We start from the raw sequence: 15,918 nt of genomic DNA, 5'->3' as shown, positions 1-15,918 counted from the left end.
TAAACAATAGGGATGTGTCGCACAACACATCAATATTATACACAAGACAGTACAATTTAGCTATGGAAAAAGTAGTCAATAGGGGTGTGTCCCACAACACATCAACAATAAACAGGAAAAAAACATATATCCGTGAGGACACAATATCCTCGACTTACAATGTTATAAAAAGAATGTAATGCAATGCAAAATTGGATAGTGTAAACTACACAAAATATACCTATTGACTCGATAGACAAACAAACGCACTCATGGGAACACAATTTAGAACTGCGCTTGGATCCAATCCACCGTGCTCTTCTCAACCTGGAAGGCTTTGGTAGTAATACCAGCTGGGATGGAAGGCTCTGCTCCAAACACCGCGTTGGCTATCGTGATCACTCAAGGGTTCTGGCTGCTCAGCGCCGCAATGGCCACTGTGTTACTCGTCCTGTTATTGTACTGGTAATGGACGAGGCCCTTAGGAAACACGAACACATCTCCCTTGTTCAAAACCTTGTCAAAGTGCTTGTTCTCGGGGTTCGACGTCACGAACCCGACGTGCAGGCAGCCCTTCAGCACGGTCAAAATCTCGGTGGAACGTGGGTGGGTGTGGGGAGGGTTGAGGCCAAACAGCCCGTAGTCTATGCGGACGAGGGAGACGCCCATGGTGTTCAGCCCACCGATCTGCGCGACGTTGACGGCGGTCACCGCCGAGCCCTGCTTGTTTGTCATATGGGAGAATAATATAAGGACCAGTCAGTAGGACATCACATAGATCAATTATCTCAGAACTTCTCAATCAGCTAGCTTGCTCATCCTGAAAAAATTCCTCAACCAGTTATGTGTGTATGACCATAATAACCAGCCGACAGTTGCATGCAAAGCTAGCTCTCGCTTCTATAGGTCCGACTTGTTGCTTCCCTCATCAAGCAATCTCAACATCTCACAACTCGCTTCCGCATGCCTCCTCTCCTCCATGCACCCCCCACCCCCCAAATCAGGTCGCACCCGTGCTATTTACCTTCTTGCACTCTCATGGTGGCCATTCAAGACAGTATGACATTTTGGATCTCGCCTCCATGGCGGCCGGATTTTTAAAAAAATCAAAACTCAAAAGTTTTGGTTTAAAAAAACTCTGAATTTTTTTGTACAAGTAAACAAGGATGTGAGCTGTGTGTATGTAAACTTTCAGGATGAAATACATTAAAATGCGATCTATAAAAAAAAGACAAATTCATGGTCTAGGAGAGGCGTGGCCTAAGGGAGAGATTAAAGTGGCAATTTATTTTTGCGGTTCTCAAACTCATATTATCGTTTGTTCATGCTGATACAGTATAGTATCACCTCGAAAGAAAATCTCATGCGTGGACCCCGATGAATTTTAGTTATCCATAGGAAAAAATTAAAATTAATAATAAGGGTGAAGGGATAAAAAATCAGAGAAACACACCTTATTTTATTTGTATTGGTATTGGTACTAGTATTAGTATAGCATTAGTATTAGCATTAATAGGTATAGGTATAGATATAGATATAGGTAGGTGGGAGCTATGCCGAATTCATTTAAGAGGGAAAACAAAAATATATAATGGCCCGATGTATCAGGGAAACTAGACCAAAACTGCATAGAGAAAAAAACAACAATGCCCACATTAGCCAACTCAAAACTCGACCGCCAAGATTTACCGACAACTTCAAAAATAGGAGGGCACCATAGTGCCACCGGCGCCGATATCTATTAACCCCCGTCGAAACAAGACCTTCGCCCAGAGCCCCTCTCCCTACCCGAGCCCCGGGAGGGGCAGCTATAGTCAACAGAGAGCGGCCGAAGTCGCACTGCACCGACAGTAGCATACCATGACAGGGGACCCGAGAGCCCTCCGATCGACTCACACCGCCACCATGGAGGCGAGCCAACACCAACGAACATCACACAACAACCGAGCTCCGCATTTGTCGCGAACGTTGAAGCCCGCACATGAAAGCAGAGCTCGGACGCGACCCATCCAGACCTACTAGTGGTTGGGGCGCACCCTGGTGCGCCGCCTGAGCGGAAGCTCTGCTGTGCCAGGTAGGTGGCAACCATTTCAATTTCTTTGTGTTGTGTTTGGCATATAGCTGGCCTCCAACAAAATGGACAAGCTTAACCACAATCAGTAGCAACTAATAAGCCTTGTAATAAAACTTATATTTTCCCAACTCTGACTTCTGGAACGCTTCGGCTACGAGGAGAGCTTCGGCTACTTGGCGTAGTATTCTGGCGGGTCGTGACTTGCTAAAAAAGGGTGTTCGCTGGGGCATTGGTAATGGTGAAAATGTTTGCATCCTTTCGTATCACTGGATACCCTCGACTCCGCCACAACTCCTGCATCCTATCTTGCCAATCCCTGTTAATGCCAAGGTGAAATGTCTGATTGATGATTCAGGTTCCTGGAATGCTGAAACTGTCAGGGCTTTTTTCAGAGATGATATTGCTTCTGAAATCCTTAGTATTCCAATCAGCAAAAATGGTGAAGGGGATCTTGCCTGCTGGCCGTTCACCAAATATGGAGAGTATACGGTGCGTTCGGCATACAATATGGCACACTCTGCTCGTGTTCTCGAATCTCGCAGTAAGTGTGGCACCGGTCAGTGTTCTAATAGTTGGGAGGAAAAATCTTGGAAGGCTTTGTGGTCGATAAGGGTACCCAATAAAATGAATGTGGCGTTATGGCGCTTTGCACATGATTGTCTTCCGTCCGGGGCTCAGTTGCAGCGGCGCCATGTACCTGACTCGGAGCTATGCTGCTTCTGTGGTCGGCTTGAAACTGTGGAACAAGCGATCTTGTTCTGTCCAAATGCCAAGGTTGTGTGGGATGCGATCAAGAATTGATCATGCATCAAGCTTAATCGATCCAGGTTTAACAACACCAAACTTTGGCTGTTTGATTTTCTTTCTAATTCCTCTAATAGGGAAGCTATTGTTCTGGCTGTGACCTTTTGGCATATTTGGGAGGCTCGTAACTCTGCAAGGAATAATCCTGAAGCTCCACACCCTCGTCATACGGTCAACAAAATCATAGCATACTCAGATTTGATTATGCAGCACCTCTACAGCTCTGTTCCTGCCAACAGGCGTGAGTCCTCTTTGTCAAGTTCCACTTGGACTCCGCCGCCGTCAGGTTCGATTGTTATCAATTCAGATGCTGCTGTTTTTTCAGAGACTTAACATGTCAGGTGCCGGTGTGGTTGCTTTGAACCATCAGGGTACCTGCATAGCGGCTTGTAGCGAACCCATTCAAGGTGCCTTGGAGCCAGAATTGGCAAAGGCCCTTGCTCTACGGAGGGCAGTGTACCTGGCCAGAGATGAAGGTTTCTCCAAGGTTATCTTTGCCTCTGACTACCAATCTGGCCAGAGATGAAGGTTTTTCCAAGGTTATCTTTGCCTTTGACTACCAATCGCTGGTGCATAGGATAAACTACTCCGGAATTGATCGTTCGGTCATTGGGTCAATTGTTAAAGAAATCAAACTCGCTTCTCGTGGCTTTATTTCGGTAGTGTTTAAGCATGTTCGTCGGCAACTTAATATAGCAGCTCATATGTTAGCTAAGTCTTGTAATAACTCTTCTAGTCTAGTTGTTTTCCATTCTACTCCGGGTTGTATCCGGAACTCTGTATAACTTTGTTATGTGATCAATAAAGCCGACGTTCTCTCTCAAAAATAAAAGGCATGACGTGAAACTTCATTAAAATACAGGGAAGATTTTACAGGATCAGTTATAAGAGAACATGAATTTAGAGGGTCAATTTTCAAGAAAACAATGATGCAACTGTAAGCATAGCCTCAGAGATCATGATGAGTACACTAATACACTCTCAGCAGGGAGAAAACAACAAGAACATGATTCAAAACAAGAGAAGCAACTTGCAGCTCTCCAGGATACCTCATCAATAATATAGCCTCAAACTCCAGTAAAATTCTATTCTGTCAAAGATCCTGACATTGTGTTCTTTCCAAAAAAATCATCGATCCACTGATGTTGTTTTCAAACAGCTCCCTATTTAGATGCGAAGATCCATTGTTATGCTGGATTTTTTTTGTGTAATTTGATAAAGTCTACACTCGGTACCAAGTTGCAGTAGTACTTCAGGTTGCAAATGGAATGATGTGCCGCACAAAGCATTAACTCAAAAGTACCTGAACAAATTCACGCCTTCCACAATCCAGGAACATGTCTGCAGTCCAATTAACTCCTGATCTTATTTAGTTGTCAAAAAGAACTCTTGATCTTATTTTATCCCTCGTTGTGCTAAAGCTTAGCTGATCTCTTGAGGTGGGACGATCAACTTCATTGAACCAAAGGCGTGTGAAGAGATTGGTGATGGGTATGGGCTCTCCTATAATTACACAACCCTCAAGGACATCTGTTCAAGATAAATGTATCCCTTATGTTCTCAGGAGAAATATTTCTATATCAGAATTCAGTAGGAAGAACCATTTGCCGCTTGTAATAAGGAGCTTAGCTGATGAATAATGGGTTAAACCCTCTGTCTTGTAGAACTTCATTTGGTTATCGATTGAAGCATTATCATACTTCCAGCCTTGTTGGCCTCAGCTTCCTCAAAGACATCAAAGCGTCTATAATACCTGGAAATAGTGAAGCGCACATTTTTCCTCCACAAGAATCTGCAACATGGCAGTGTATACAGAATCAAAATAATAAAAAGTCAAAATCTAGATAAGAGTAGACTTAATATTAAAGTAAGAATATGGTGCAGCTTGGATCTCTTAATACAACAGATAGAGCATAAGTGGCACTGACAACAAGCAAACTTACTTTTTGACGGCATACTTTCATTGAGTTGTGTGCAGAGTAGTTTATAAGTAGCAGACAGAGGTCAGTAAGAGAACGTGATGTTTACCTCTTTAACAGCTGATAAGGATCCTTCACAAGTTTAAGTTTCCCATCGATCTAGAGTGAATACCGCACATTAGGAAAGAGCCGATGAAGTAATAGTTTTGGAACCTAAATATCACAAGGGATTCAGTTAAAAAATTATAACAAGGAAAATACACGAGGAAAATAATTCGCTCATGCTGATTCGCATTAAGCATGGCATTTCAATTAAAAAATTACCACAAGGAAAATACATGATTAGGAAAACAATTCGCTCATGCTGATTCACATTAAGCATGACATACTCCTCTCGTCTTTCAACAGAACAGAAAAATGATTGTGGAGTCAAGAAACTTTTCACACTGACCCAATGCATAAAAGAATGAAAACATGTTGGATCAGTTATCTAGATAAGAGCGCATGTTGCTTTTAGAAGATTGCGTAGAATTATATTTGCAACTAAATTTTAGTTTATCCGCTAAGCTGAATTTTAACTTGTGCACAATCTCCATGCCAGAAGTAACTGGCACCAAAAAGATTCAATTAGGAAAATCAAATAACAAAATGTACAGTACAGCAGAGGCGAAGCCAGCTTCAAAACTTTGTCGGTTCGGTAGTATTTTTTTATATTTTCTTCACAATGAATTGCACAGTGATTTTAGGCTGATTTTCACAAAAGCTGTTGGGTCAGGATAAGGTTGTGCACAACAACCACCCGCCACAGCCTGATTCTTTTCATATTATCAACAGTAGTGATCTTCTTTATTGCAGCTTCAGTTTCTTCATCCAGAAACATGAAGAAGCAAACAATATCTTTTGAAAATGTACTAATGTTTTCTGGTTGTTGCATTATATCATAATTCTCTGAGAAAAACAAATAAAAAAGTTCACACACGATGTGCAATTAGAACCGGTATGGAAACATGACAACATGTAAATATAATTGGCATAGAAAAGAGGATGCAGTTACCGAAAATAGCAGAAGCAAATCTCAGACAGACCAGCTTCGTCTACATCGAATGCAGTATCGAGACCATGTATCTTCCCCCCTCACAGATCTTAATATAAAGAAAAGGTTAGCGATACAACACACAGTGATCATATAAATGTACAAGAGTTAAATCATTTGAGTCATACAAGGACATACCCACAATGTACTGTCATCGAGTCTTTTATGTCATATAAGACATATCTCGTTGTTCCAGGGATGGATAACCACAAAACAAAGAACCACTATTGGACCTATGAGTACCAAATTGTAATTGTCTTCGGACAGATTAGCAGCTGGCATCAATGCCAGGGTCTAGTCAACAGGCACATAACAATCAGGACATGCTACACACGTTTAAAATAATATTATCAGATTTAGAACTTTTTTGTAACTCTGAATTGGACTGGTGAGACTACTTACACCCTTGTCGAGTGCGTCTCCTATCAATAGGTGGAGGAGAAAATGAGAAATTTTCACAAGGATAGTGCTCTAGATGAATAGCTGGTAGGAAACTCCGTGAAAGACCTCGAACCTTTTCATGGCTGATGTCCAACTGTTTTCCTGTCCGTGATGTTGTATTCGAATAATTTCCACTCAAAGAAGACGTCCATACAGGATTTACAAAGCTCCTGACATGATCAGAAAATCCCAGCATGGTCTCGGTACCAGGTGTTGCAATTTCATCTACAACCAACCAAAAGAAGATTTTGTGGTTCAGTACTCAACATAAGTAAAAAAATGTAGAAATAATACAACATATACTGGTTATGCTTTACTTTGTTACAACTAAAAAGTAGATTAGATCAATTTTAGCTATTACTCAAAAGAGAATGTTTAGCAGACAACATTATAGGCAAACAACATACGAAAAGAAATACCATGTTGATCTATAAGGGTTAGACAAACAGATATTGAGTAAAATCTTCAACATCTACTACGAGAAACTATACTAATTATGGCCCCTTGCTCTAAGAAGCATAGGCAGCTTCTTTAGAACAGCAGGAACGGCAGCTACAAAAAGTTGATGAATTAGGGGCTGTTTGGATCGCAGCCATTAGCAGCCCTGCCAATTTTTTGGTCGTTGACCCACTCAATGGCAAGCGTTTGGTTGGAAACCAAATTTCCGGATCTGCGCCAAAGTTTTGGTCATCCGTTCAGTTTTTGCGCCAGGTCGTTGGCGAGCCTGCGGCGGCAAAATCCTGCGCCAAAAAATTGGCTAGCCCCAAGTTGGTAAGGCTGGCGTGGGCGTCAACCAAACAGACCCTCATTGGCACGGTCGCTACTTTAACAAATGCTTTGTGAATGCATCAGACTCAACGAATCAACCATAGCAACTCTCATTTTTCTGAAGGAACCAAATTAACTCTAGGAAGGGGCTAATGGCTTCTACACGTTCTATCAGCATTAAATATCAGATGATAGAAGGCAAAGCAGTTAACCATGGAAACAATTAGTGTGCAAACATCAGTTCCATGGCAGCAAACATAACCCAGTTCGTCACTATGAGGCACTACTGATTCATATGAATACTCCCACCACTCCAGGGGCAACTGAACACCAAATCCCCAACCACAGAGCTAAACAACAAGGTGGGCGGCAAGAATCAGTCGTTCCAGCTATATCTGTGTCAAACCAACTCAAGAATGATGCGAATCATTCCATTCCACTTCCAAGAGTAAGTAATAAGTAGCAGTAGGGAAGTAGCAGCATGCCGAAACTTCTCACCTCCAGTTCTCCTTGGGCTTACACCCAGATGCGATGTAGGCGACGAGGTCCTCCTTGGTGAGCAGCTCCGTCAAAAGCCGGCGCGGGGGTGAGGTTGCATCTGATGAATCACGCGAGGACAATGACACCGTCGTCGATGCTCTGCGTCGACCCCAGCGCCTGTGGTGACCTTCTACAAGAAACTTGAGACTCAAGAGGGGCTATGGCAACAAGTTGTTAGAGCCAAATATTTCAAGAACAAAACTATTAATACTACTAAAACAAGAGTCACTGATTCCCCTTGCTAGAAATCAATTATGAAGGTTAGAGAACTTTATTTGATTGGGCGCGAGATCTCTTTGCAGAAAAAGTGATAAAGCTGGGGTATGGAAAGATGTGCCTGTGGATGGTAAATCCTTCACTGAACAATATCCTGAGCTATACAACATTTGCTTTGAACCTGAATGTACTCTGGAGGAATTTGATAAATTATACCAGATCAATCAGAGGTTGGGCTAAAAAAACAAATCAATGATTTCAGAAGAAGGTTGTCTCCCGAGCTGTCTTTACGGTGGACTGAACTAAATAACAAGGTTGCTTCTTTGCCATTGACAACCCTGACAAAGTGTTTTGGTATTTGAACAAAAAAAGGTATTTAGTAGGAGGTAGCCTTTGCACTGCTTACCTCGCCGCTGCAGCCATCGATCTGGAGCTCGGGATAGAAGGGGGCGCATCCGAGGCATGCGAGCGTCGTCTAGGAGGCACAGCAGCACGAGAGAGCACGGCAGGAGACAGAGGCGACCGGGCCAAGGCGCTGGAGCATCACCGGCAACAAGGAGGTTGACCGCGGAGGGGAGGCGGCGGCAGCTAGGAGGGAGGTCGAGGAAGAGGAGGGAGGGTCTGGTGGGGGCGTGGGTGTGGAGGTTAGGTTTTTACCGAACGGCGGCTGGCTCGAGGCGGGGCAGCGGCGAGCATGTAGAAGGGGAGCAGGGGGCGCGGCGGCGGCGGCAGGAGAGGAGGCGGGGTTCGCGGGGGAGACGGGTTAGGTCACAGGCATCGCTACACAGCTGCTCGCTCGCTTCTCTGCACGCACGCGCTCGGTTTTTTATTTTTATTTTCACCTCACACAGTAAGAGGTCAACTCGGGTGTGCACAACGCCTCCCCACGCACCGTGCGCCCAAAGCCGCGAGAGTGCGCACATTGCGCGACTCTTTTTTTTTTTTGGGTTGCGCGACCCTTAAAATGATTTATTTCATAACTTGATAAACGTAACTTCAAATTTAATAAACTTTATATGTAAATGGGTAGAAAAATGCCTAGTTTGACATGGTGCGCTTCATTTTGCTGTTTAACAACATTAAAATTGTGTTTAAGTATATTGGGTTTTAAGTATATTGGGACCGCCACCTCGACTGCACGCACATGCCACCGCACCTAGCGCTCACCTCCGCGTCGAACCGCCAGCCGAAGCACCGACCCCTCCATCGCAAGCCCGGCCCTAACAACCATCGTCGTGTCCAGATCGGGAGCCACCCCGACTTTTATCCTCAAGCACGCTCCGAGGCAGGCGCCCCGACTTTTACCATCGAGCCTGCTCCGAGGCAGCCGCCCATGCCTCCCAGCTGCCCCACCGCATCACACTCGCCACCATAAGAGGCGCGACGCCGTGCCGGCCGCTGCTCGCCAAGGTAGCACTAGTGTCTCGTTCAAATGTTTGATATAATAACACTGAACGAATAATCAGCCATTGCATGACAAGATGAGGAGTTGTTTAATATAAACTGGAGATAAGAAGTTGCCTAGGTGAAGGAGGTCCTATCCACAGACTACATCGTCATTCATGATGGCCAAATGCATCAACTCGGTAGACGTCATCATAAAAGGAAAGGAGAAACATATATTTTTGGTCTGTCACGTTTATCTAAAGTCTATATACGGTCCTTTAAGATTTTTTCGTCGAAATCAAGGCCCTCAAATCTTAAAACCGGATAAATTTTGTCTGACACCAGATTAGAGGGGAAACTCACCACTGCAGACGTTCGCCCCTGATTGCATCCCAAGTCAGAGTCCACACCGCGCCCTCCCTCGCCGCCGTGGGGTTTGCCGGGAGCTGCAAGACGGCGTGCCCGTGCATGGCGTGGCGTTCCAGTGCGCATAGACCGACCACAACTATCTATCCTTTACAGGGCCTGGAGCGTCCACCTGCTCTGCCTCGCCGGTGGGGGAAAGCGGTGGCCGGTCCTGCGAGCTCTCGGTCGAACGCGCGCGTTGGCGCGCTCTACAACTTGAACCCCCCCGGCACGTGCGCTGGCGCACCGCCGCGGTTGGTTTGTCTTGCCCTGTGATTCCACTCTGATATGTACCGTGTCTAGTCCTTGATTTCTGATTGGGTTTGTGTGTCACGTTTGCTCACAAAGTTAGTTCAAGAGAAAATCAGTGTAATATGGCAGAAGCTATTATTCGATCCTTGATGGGGTTAGCGATAGCCAACTCGGGTCGGGTTACACACGAACAAAACCCAGAGAAACCACTCGCCTCCCAGCTTCGCAACAAGATTACATGAACTCATGAAGCATCTCAGGACTCACGAGAGCCTACATGTGGACGTGGACACACACTCCATACTCTCAGCTTCACGGGGCACCAAGCCCTTTCCTTCCCGCAGCGGCGGCCACGGCGCCGTCACTTGCAACGCCGTCAAGAGCACCATGGTGCTGCCCCTCGCCGCTGTCGCCGGCGTCGCAGTAGCCCTTGAGCATGTCCCCCTCCTCCGCGGTGAACCCGATGACGGACAGCATGGCGTCGGCGGCCCAGCAGCGCTGCTCGATGGCGCGGATGGCGCGGCAGCACCCGGGCCCCAGGTACGCCTCGCCGTTGAGGAAGAAGAGGATGATCTCCCCCGTGCACGACCTGATGTCCATCAGAATCTCCCAGCACTGCTGCTGCCCCACTCCCTGCAGCCGCTGCGCGAGGTCGGCCGGAGGAGCGCCCGCCCGGACGAAGGTCGTCGTGGTCGTGGACGCGGTGGCGACGACTGCGAGCAGGAGCAGCACGAGGAGGGCCGGGTGGAGAGAGCCGGAGGAAGCCATGGTATTGATCGCCTCTAGCAAGTGCTCGGTGTATACGGGCTACCCGCAATTTTATACAGGGCGATGACAGCAAGCAGTAACTTCTACTTCAGTTTCAGAACGTGGAAGGTCGGTTCCGTTTCCATTCTGGTTTTTCCTTAGCGAGACGATACCCCTTCCAGTCTTCCACCGAGGGAGGGTCTCTTGTTTCCATACCAACCGATTTGTCTCCTAATCGATACCCACCGCGGTTTCGTTTGGTATGCCATCCTTCGCTGTCTTTGTGTCATTTCATTTTCCATACCAACTCACATGTTTCCTTATCGCTCGAACAAACTGCTAAATTCTTTGGACGTCTTAAGCGCACACCTAAATATAAATCCATTCACCAATTGCATCATGTAAACGGAAAGATTCCTCTGGCCCGTGTCTACATACTTGTGAAGATGGAAAATTTTAACGTGCCCATGAGGCGGCATGCAGATTTGTGGTTCTAGTTTGCCCACATGCATGCTGATTTGTGGTCCAAGTTCGCCCACGTCACAATATTGTAGCTTCACATGCAGTTAATTTCAACATAAGAAAGTTCAAAAGGATATAAATTTTAAACCATGCATGTAAAATTAAGATCCGTTTTACCGTTTTGTTTCTCACGACAGACACTTCAAAACTAAATCTCATATTGATAAATTTTGACGATTTTCCCCTTGAGCGATGTTAGTGCTATAGGAACCAAGTTTAATACTAGGAGAACCAACTTAAGCGCCACAAGAACCAACGTTCTACTAGGGCCCCCTTCCATGATGCTGGTTGTCTTTACGCTGTCGTAAGTTGGCTACCATGACCAACTTTAGTGCTATGAGAACCAACTTGAGTGTCACAGGAGCCAACCTTCTTGTTTGTTGAAAGTGGTACACCGTTGGCGTTAAGTTGCCTACAACGGCTAACTAGTTATTTGGGATGCTGTAAAAGGTGACTAACATGGTTCTTAAGCTGCACACATCAGGAAAACAAAATTGGTTACAAGTTATGAAGTTGCATACCATTGCTAATTAGTTGGTTGGCAGCACTCCAAAAGTTGCCTCCCATGATTTCTAAGTTGGCTACCTCAAAATCTAAGGTGTACACTTCACTATGAGGTTGTCTACCTTATGCTTAGTTGTCAATATTACTTTGGAAGTTGTATATCGTTGTTCCTAAGTTGGCTACCACGAAAATTAGGTTTCCTACAATGTTACTCAAATATTTCGGTACAAAGGGAGTAGAAAGTATTGTAGAGGAAACTTTAGATTATGTCAAGCTACTCACTATTCATAGTAGGAAATTTAAGGATAATAATAGCCTACTTTACGGTCATGGTAGCCAACTTACGACGACATTAGGACAACTGGCATCATGGAAGGCGAACCAAGCAGGGGGTTGATTATTGTAGCACTAAAGTTACGCAGACAAAAAGTTTGTTAAAACATATCCATAAATGATCTAGTTTCGAGGAGCTCTTCATGAGAGGTCCAATGGTGGAAATGAATATTAATTCTAATAGGCGGTTTAGAAGTAAATGCTTTTGAAAAATTGAAAAAGTAATTAAACAGCATGACATGGCCATGTGTTTGGGGATGGATTAAAAAATTCACATGGTGCCGGGCTGGGTGGTCATGGGCTAGGCGTGATGGCTAGTTTACTTTTTAGGTGGACACCAAAAATATGTATAATTTTTTCCTTTTATGTGTGGGCTTCGGAGACCTAATTAGCAACTGTTTGCTTTCTAGATGTGTCCGCAATCTCGTCTTTTCACGTCCGTTGTAAAAAAAAAATATCACCTTCCTTATGGAAACCATGTCCATGCATGTAATAGGGCGAGTTGAACTCTACCCCCACATCTCCTAGGTGACACGGGCGGCAACCCCCCTCCCGCCGCCACAGGCCACCTGCCCACATGCTCCTCTCCCCCTCCTTAGGTATGGCGGAGGCAGTCTCTGACGGCGGCGAGGGTGGACGGAGGAAGGGGGGGTGATGGCGTGGTGGACTCTAGGTCCCCTTGAGTTAGCTTTTTTTTTTGCGAGAAGGGAAGGGTGTGTTTCAATTGGGGCCAAAGTGCGCCCTACCAAAATCTTGGCCATGGCCAAAGATTAGTCTTTGTTTGGATTGTTGCCAATTTTTTGGCATTGCCAATGAACTCTAACCAACTTTAGGTCATTCTTCTTGCCCATGTTGGCCAAATCATTGGCAACAAAACCTCAACCAAAAATTTGGCTAGCCAATACTTTGGTGGGGGCAATGTTGGGTATAAACCAAACACACTTGAACTTTTCATTAATCAGCCATGATGATTACATTGAGATTCAACAATGCATGGTGAACTCTAGGTCGCCCCCGTGTCACCTTTGGGAGGATGTCGGGAGAGCGTTCTTCTCATTCTAATGGTGGGAAGCCACTGTTGAAGGAGGGAGGAGACTAGGCCTAAGAGCATATGGTTAATAATAGAGCCTGCTGCTGGCTATATAGGTGTGCCATGTCATCATAAGAGCGGCTGTCCGGTGGCTCCAATTAGTACTCCCTCCGTCCGAAAATACTTGTCCTAGAAATGGATAAAATGGATGTTTCTAGAACAAGTATTTCCAGGCGGAAGGAGTATTTACTTATTTAAAGTGTGCATGCTATTGGGTCAAGACTGCATGCAAAGCTCTTTTCCTCGTGTGTTGTGCTACAGCCGGGTGATAGCCCAAGCTCCGACTCCACTCACTCTCTCTCTCTCTCACTCTCTCTCTCTCTCTCTCTCTCTCTCTCTCTTTCACGTAGGATTCTCATTCCGTGGCAATTGTTATAGCCAGCTGACTAGGCATTGTTGTACTTGCTCTAAGTACAAAACACCAGAAGACGCTAACGCTAGAGAAGAATGGCACAACTCTCTACACGCTTCCGTGACACCACATAGGTGACTGCATAAATCGAAGCGTCGATGGATTGGGGATGAAGGAAGAATAAATTGAACCGTACATGTAGGAAGAACTACTCCGACTGTTCCTACGGCCCTACCTACCCCCCCCCCCCCCCCCCCCCAACCACCACCACCACCAGGCTTGTGTAGAGCATGCACGGTTTGGTTTGAAGTGAACAACTGAACGTGCCTTGCCCAGCGACTTACTCTAATTTTTACCATGTCAAGTCCGTGATTTTGATTGGGTGTCACGTTTGAATTCAAAATTTTGTTGCTCGAAATGTTAGTTCAAGGGAAAATCAATACATTAATACGATGTAAACCAGTACTAACAGTACACCTTTTCATTACATCATTATTATTGGATCTTAATTTGCTGGGGTTTGCAATAGGTAACACGATTGGGTTACACGAACAAAACCCAGAGAAACCACTCGCCTTCCAGCTTCGCAACAAGCATGGCAGGACCCACGAGAACCTACGTGGAAGGACGTGGACACACACTGCATGCTAGTAGTACTACTCAGCCTAACGGCGAACCCAGCCCTTTCCTTCCCGCCGCGGCGGCCACGGTGCCACCGCCACTTGCAACGCCATCAAGAGCACGGTGCGGCGGCGGGGCCGGAGATGACCCGCCGATGCTATGGTGCTGCCCCTCGCCGCCGTTGCCGTCATCGCCCGCGTCGCAGTAGCCCTTGAGCATGTCCCCCTCCTCCGGGGTGAACCCGATGACAGACAGCATGAGGTCGGCGGCCCAGCAGCGCTGCTCGATGACGCGGATGGCGCGGCAGCAGCCGGGCCCCAGGTACGCCTCGCCGTTTAGGAAGAAGAGGATGATCTCCCCCGTGCACGACTTGATGTCCAGCAGCGCCTCCCAGCACTGCCGGGTCACCGCTCCCTCCAGCCGCTCGGCGAGGTCGGCCGCCCGGACGAACGTCGCCGTTGTCGCGGCCGACGCGGTGGCGGTGGCCTGGAGCAGGAGCAACGCCAGCAGGGTGGGAAGGAGAGAGCCTGAAGAGGCCATGCTGTTGATCGACTCTACGTAGTGCGCAGCTGCCCAATTTATGAAGGGCGACGATGATGGCGAGTAGTAACGCTCATTTGTTCAGTTTCGCAAGATGGAAGGTCATACGTCCGTTCGTTTCCTATTCTGGTTTCCCTGTCGATCGACGGTACCCCTCGCGTCTAGCGAGCGCCCAGTTGCCGTGGCATCCTTCCCTTTTTAGTAAATTTTTATCCCCATCCAGGCAATTAGGAACAAATCTGTTCGATTTACTAAAAAAAAGCAGCATGCAACGAAACACCCATCCCACGTAGGTGAAAGCATTTATTTTCGAAAACATTAACGCCCACACGTGTGGGCGTCTGGCAACTCGCCCATACGCATTGATCCTCGTCCAACTAATTCTGCACGAATCTTGGCGCGTTCTAGCAGTTTTTGTGTGCCATGTAGGACTAAGCTGGTGTGTGGGCATCCGGTCGCCCACACGTTCTTTTTCACCACACGGGGGCTGGTGTGTGGGCGTTTAGCAATTCGCCCACACACCAGTTTTCACGCACGCAGAGGGGCTGGTGTGTGGGCGTTTATCACTTCGCCCACACGCCTGTCTCCTCGCCCACACCCAAAGCTGGCAGTTGCCATGTGTTTCTGCAGGGTACATGGCAACTGCCCTAGCCTTGCTTGTAAGCAGATGGCAACTCTCTTTTACCCGAGTTGCCGTGTGTTTTTGCATGGTACATGGCAACTGCCCTAGCGTGCACGTAAGCAGATGGCAACTCTTTCTTTTACATGGCAACTGCCGTAGTGTGCTTGTGAGCACATGGCAACTCTCTCTTTTACCCGAACATGTTTTTTGCCATGCCTTTTTGTAGTGCTACATGGCAACTGCCTAGTGTTAGTGGGTGGCAACTCCTAAAGTTTTGAAATCATGGCAACTGCAGTAGACCAGACCATACATGGCAACTGCAGTTGAGCAACCATGGCAACTGTAGTTGTCCGACATGGCAACCGAAGTTCAGCGACATGGCAACTGCAGTTAAACAAACATGGACGAGGGTCTGGACCATGGCAACTGCGGGACGCGCAGTGACTGTCACGCGGGGGGCGTGCGGGACCACGAGGTACGAGTACTGACGTACAGGGCGTGTGAGCGTTATCTATTTCGCCCACACGCACGCGTGTGAGAGGGATCGGGAGGGGAAAAAAGAGGTGTGCGGGCATTACTTGTTTTGCCCACACGTAGGTGTGTGGGCTGTCCTCTTATACACCACACAAAATGTGTGGGCAGACCCCCTAATGCCCACACGTGTGGCACTTATCGGCGTCCTTTATTTTTGAGTTCAACTTCTTTTAAAA

At 46.6% G+C, this 15,918-nt stretch overlaps 3 protein-coding genes and 1 long non-coding RNA gene across 13 annotated transcripts; all 4 read right to left on the bottom strand.

Moving 5' to 3' along the window:
- Positions 1 to 381: 381 nt before the first annotated feature.
- Positions 382 to 648, bottom strand: LOC123164933 (putative germin-like protein 2-3). The gene has a single exon (XM_044582549.1). It carries the CDS (start codon positions 646 to 648, stop codon positions 382 to 384), a length of 267 nt encoding a protein of 88 aa, XP_044438484.1.
- Positions 649 to 3,684: 3,036 nt separating this feature from the next.
- On the bottom strand, positions 3,685 to 8,644 carry LOC123165385 (uncharacterized). 10 transcript variants are annotated; one of them, XR_006482949.1, is made up of 7 exons: positions 7,577 to 8,644; positions 6,384 to 6,535; positions 6,272 to 6,291; positions 6,008 to 6,195; positions 5,831 to 5,918; positions 4,886 to 4,989; positions 3,685 to 4,649 (listed from the first exon to the last, which is right to left on the bottom strand). It is a non-coding gene; the product is annotated as an uncharacterized lncRNA (long non-coding RNA). The 10 variants fall into 10 exon arrangements; XR_006482951.1 differs by having other exon boundaries at positions 3,685 to 4,020; positions 4,161 to 4,649; positions 6,008 to 6,535; XR_006482945.1 differs by having other exon boundaries at positions 6,272 to 6,535.
- Positions 8,645 to 9,981: 1,337 nt separating this feature from the next.
- On the bottom strand, positions 9,982 to 10,664 carry LOC123169684 (egg cell-secreted protein 1.1-like). Its single transcript, XM_044587559.1, has one exon. The coding sequence runs from the start codon at positions 10,643 to 10,645 to the stop codon at positions 10,190 to 10,192; it is 456 nt and encodes a 151-aa protein (XP_044443494.1). The 5' UTR covers positions 10,646 to 10,664; the 3' UTR covers positions 9,982 to 10,189.
- A 3,421-nt stretch (positions 10,665 to 14,085) lies between these two features.
- Positions 14,086 to 14,586, bottom strand: LOC123163931 (egg cell-secreted protein 1.1-like). Its single transcript, XM_044581339.1, has one exon. The coding sequence runs from the start codon at positions 14,584 to 14,586 to the stop codon at positions 14,086 to 14,088; it is 501 nt and encodes a 166-aa protein (XP_044437274.1).
- Positions 14,587 to 15,918: the final 1,332 nt, after the last annotated feature.

Source organism: Triticum aestivum, chromosome 7D (genome assembly GCF_018294505.1).
Source record: "Triticum aestivum cultivar Chinese Spring chromosome 7D, IWGSC CS RefSeq v2.1, whole genome shotgun sequence".
Taxonomy (NCBI): domain Eukaryota; kingdom Viridiplantae; phylum Streptophyta; class Magnoliopsida; order Poales; family Poaceae; genus Triticum; species Triticum aestivum.
This window is presented reverse-complemented; position numbering and strand designations above follow the sequence as displayed.